The 4090-nt window shown below is 50.0% G+C and overlaps 1 protein-coding gene across 3 annotated transcripts in view; it reads right to left on the bottom strand.

The window, feature by feature from the left end:
* Window positions 1-248: 248 nt before the first annotated feature.
* The window catches only part of Hmgb3 (high mobility group box 3), a 6854-nt gene continuing 3012 nt past the window's right edge, over window positions 249-4090 (bottom strand). For all 3 annotated transcript variants that reach the window (XM_005406428.2, XM_005406429.2, XM_005406430.2), the window contains exons 2-5: window positions 2918-3072; window positions 2545-2684; window positions 1890-2064; window positions 249-1183 (exon numbers count right to left, since the gene is read on the bottom strand). In XM_005406428.2, coding sequence (XP_005406485.1) covers window positions 1040-1183; window positions 1890-2064; window positions 2545-2684; window positions 2918-3072 — 614 coding nt within the window. In that variant the 3' untranslated portion in view covers window positions 249-1039. The remainder of the gene's footprint in view (window positions 1184-1889; window positions 2065-2544; window positions 2685-2917; window positions 3073-4090) is intronic.

Raw genomic sequence — 4090 nt, 5'->3', positions numbered from 1 at the left:
AGCTCTCAAGATTCAACACCACAGCCCGAAGTGGTGGCACATGCCTGTCATCCTAGCACTCGGGAAGCTGAGGCCTGAGCATCGCTGTGAGTTCCAGGCCGGCCTGAACTGCATGGCAAGACTGTCTCAACATACACACACACAAACTAAATTTCAAAAAAAGACAAGAGTTAGCAGGGTCATGGGTAGCAGGTGATTCTAGCCAGACTGCCATGGGTCAGAAATCTGTACTGTTATCATAGAGAAGATTTTGAAAAATGTAATACTGTTTATTTAACTTGGAAAACATTTAGCATTCTAAACATACAAAAAAATAACACAACGTTGCAAATCGTGTTTAAGTACAGAACCTTCTTGAACCTTCACTGACTCTTCACCAATGAAGAGTTCCACAGTTTGCTTGGAAACAGAGTTTCCATCTACCGCACTTAACTAACAAAACAAAACGAAACAGTAATGAATCCAAACACTTCTCATGCCAGCTGACCCTCTCGGACCCCAGGTAAGATGGGGCAGCAGGATGCTAGGTCACTATATACAGAAGCTAACTGGATGCCCGCCATAGCCACGGTGACAACAGATCTAAGGTCCCTTCCCGGTGGCATCTGTCCCACAGCCTCAGCGCCGAGCAGGGGGCATCGAGGGTTTGCCCGGGGTGCTTTGTTCTTTTTACAACTCGAGATATGTACAGTTGGTAACTCAGGGTTTCTAGCCAATAACCATACAGTTCACACCACCTTACAAATGAAAAGACAAACGCCAGAGACATCTTCAAATGCCTTTTCACAGCAAGAGCAAAGTGCACAGAGCGAGGAGAACAGAGTGCCTTTCAGTTTAAAAATGTCTGGAAATATGTACAGCTTTGATACAATTTCACAGCGTTCCGTACCCCCGCGGCCACGGTGGGCAACTACCGCCAACTTCCAGAGCATTTGAGAGACTAAAGATCGCAATCGGGTTGGCATTTAACCTAAGAGATGGTCAGTCACGGCGCTTCCCTACTCTAAGGGATTCACAAGGAGACAGAAAAACAGTTTTTTTATTCATCATCCTCTTCCTCCTCCTCCTCCTCTTCCTCCTCCTCCTCTTCTTCATCTTCCTCTTCCACCTTTTTCCGGGCAACTTTAGCAGCAGGACCCTTTGCACCATCGAACTTCCCTTTAGACTTATAGTCGGCCACGTCCTGGAAGGAACGGGGACATTGATTTTCAAGCACTCTCGAAGTCATGCTAACAGCCATACTGAAACACACACAGGCTAGGCAGGCATTCTACCACTGAGCCCTACCGTCAGACCTACCATTGTTTCCTTCAAGAGTAAAAGTGAAAGGGCTAGGGATTTAGCTCAGCAGCACGGTGCCCGCCTTGCAAGTATGAGGGCCTGAGTTCAATTCCCAGTACCAAAAAAAAAAAAAAAGAATAAAGCTGGAAATCAGGGGTAGTGGCACGTGCCTGTAATCCCAGCACTCTGGGAAGCTAAGGCAGGAGGATCCCAAATTCGAGCCCAGACCCAGTCACTTAGTGAGACCCTAGTTCAGTAAAAAATAAAAAGGGCTGGGGATGTAGTCAAGTGTGAAAGTCCTGGGTTCTACCCCTAGCACCGCACACAGAAAGAAAGAAAGAAAGAAAGAAAGAAAGAAAGAAAGAAAGAAAGAAAGAGGAAGGAAGGAGGGAAGGAAGGAAGGAAGGAAGGAAGGAAGGAAGGAAGGAAGGAAGGAAGAAAAGAAAGGCAAAATTGTAAGCCTGCCAGATTGGGACCCTGAAGATCTGTCTGACATGGGGACACCAGCCAGCCACACAGGCATCTTCCGGGAGCGGGGGGAGACGGCCCCTTGTGGGGGGTTACACACCCGCCACCCAGCAAACCCAAGGCAGACTCGGTTGCCGTACCTTCTCGTACTTCTCCTTCAGCTTCGCCGCCTTGGTGACATAGGGCTGCTTCTCACTGTCACTTAAGTTATTCCACATCTCGCCCAGCTTTTTGGCCACATCTCCAATGGAGATACCAGGGTTGGTGGATTTGATCTTGGGGCGGAATTCCGAACAAAACAGGAAAAATCCAGACCTGGGGCGGGGCGGGGGTAGGTGGGGGAAGAAGTATATAATTTAGATAAGGACCCACCAAAAACTGCTAGCTTAGGTCAAATCCTCACATTCCTGAGCCCCCGTTTTTTCTTATCACCGGTTCTTCCTGAAGGGCAGAAACAGATAGCACATGCACTGCTACAGTGTTGCAGCTTCCCAGGCTGCTTCACTGTGCTAGAAATGCGGGGGCTTTCAGTTACTCCCTGTGGGATAAGAACATAACCAGGGAGCTCCAGCACCCAGAATCAGGGTGAAAAGGCAACATGCCAGCACTGTGCTCTTCCACACTTCACACAGCTGTGCACGCGAATGAACAGCTCACACCCACTTTGGGCTCCACTGCAGGCGACACCATCACTGCATTTTAAAAGTCAAAGTATGAATACTTGTAGAGGCATTTTAAAGTATCCAAGCAGGAGGAAAGTTCACAACTGTTACTTGCAATGCTACAGTCACTTACGGTGGCCTTTTGGGGGCGTTGGGATCCTTCTTCTTCTTGCTTCCCTTCGCGGGTCCATAATCTTTCATCTCTCGGTCATAGCGAACTTTATCTGCCTTGGCCATTTCATCAAACTTTGATTTCTCTTTCCCAGACATAGTCTGCAAAGAACGGGGCCTGTTAGAATCCCTCCATACAGGAAGCACACTGTGTGGCTGGCCTGGAGCGCAAGTGGCAGCTGTCACCATTACAGGCAAAGGCTGCAAAGCAGACCAAGGCTCAGTCTAAAGCCCCAACACCTTAAAGACAAGCAAGCCATGTAAGTGTGTGTGTGGGGGGGGGTGATGGGGACTTGGAAGGTCAACTGTGAAATGCAAAAGAAACAAAAGAATACCTTCCACCTCTCCGAGCACTTCTTGGAAAATTCTGCAAAATTGACAGGGACCTCTGGGTTTTTCTTCTTGTGCTCCTCTCTACAAGTCTGCACAAAGAAGGCGTACGCAGACATCTTGCCCTTTGGTTTCTTGGGGTCCCCTTTAGCCATCGTGACTGCAATGGAGACAAAGAAGCAGCAGAAGGAGGAATGGAATGAGGACTAGAGAACTTGAAGGCAGGGCAAAATTCCAATCCCATTTTCCAACAGGAAGGCCCCGCCCCCAAAGCCTGATGGCTCTAGCAGAAAGCACAGTGGGAAGGACACGGGCTTCACTGTCACTTGTCATTTAACTTGGGACTGGCATGAAGGGAGCGGATTTGTGAGGTGCTTGCATTCAAGTTCTCCAAATGGAGCCGACTACAGTGGGGCGATTAGTGCTGTAATCCCGAGCTACTTGAGGCTTGGGCGTAGAAGCCCAGGTGGGCAGGGCACGCGGAGGGCACATGTGGAAGGGGTAGGGGACAGAAGCTGCAAATCAGTGACTAAGCCTACCTGGCTATCCCTTTAACTCCTGCATTTGTTTTGGAAATATAAAAAGGAAAGAAACCACAAAACAAAAAAATGGTTACCGCTGCTAACCAAGATCAAAGCGAAAACACCCATAAACGGGGAACATTTGCGACCACTGTTATGGGTGCGTTTTGGTTCAGAGAACTGGCTTTTACTAGAAGGCACTGTGCAAAGTGACCATGCAGCCCCCGTACTGTTAGTTCCAATATGTCACTCCGTCCCTAGGTAAAGGGGGACGGGATATCCAAAGGGCTTGTCTTGCCCCTGTGGAACACGGGATGTGGTAGGTCCAGCCAGGAACACTTTTTCCAAAGTTTCCAAATCAAAATGCAGCCGCGGCGTGTCATCGTCCCTGTCCCACCTCCCAGCTTCCCGCCATGTTTTCCTTTTCCAGCACCCAAGGTCATCACGGAAAGCTCAAGTGCTCCCCTCGGCAGCGATCGCCTCCGGGCCCTGCGGCGGCAGCCCAGGCGGTGCGGAGCCTGGCGCGGGGAAGCCCCGGCCGGCAGCTGGCAGCGCCACTCGGCGCCCGCGCCGGGTCCCCCGGACACCCGTAATTCACCTTCCATTTTGTCCCAAGCCTCCCGATGAAAGAAAGTGCCCCTGAAATCCGCCGCTGCT

The sequence above is a fragment of the Chinchilla lanigera genome, unplaced genomic scaffold (assembly GCF_000276665.1).
Source record: "Chinchilla lanigera isolate Chin_1 unplaced genomic scaffold, ChiLan1.0 scaffold00097, whole genome shotgun sequence".
In the NCBI taxonomy this organism is placed as follows: domain Eukaryota; kingdom Metazoa; phylum Chordata; class Mammalia; order Rodentia; family Chinchillidae; genus Chinchilla; species Chinchilla lanigera.
This window is presented reverse-complemented; position numbering and strand designations above follow the sequence as displayed.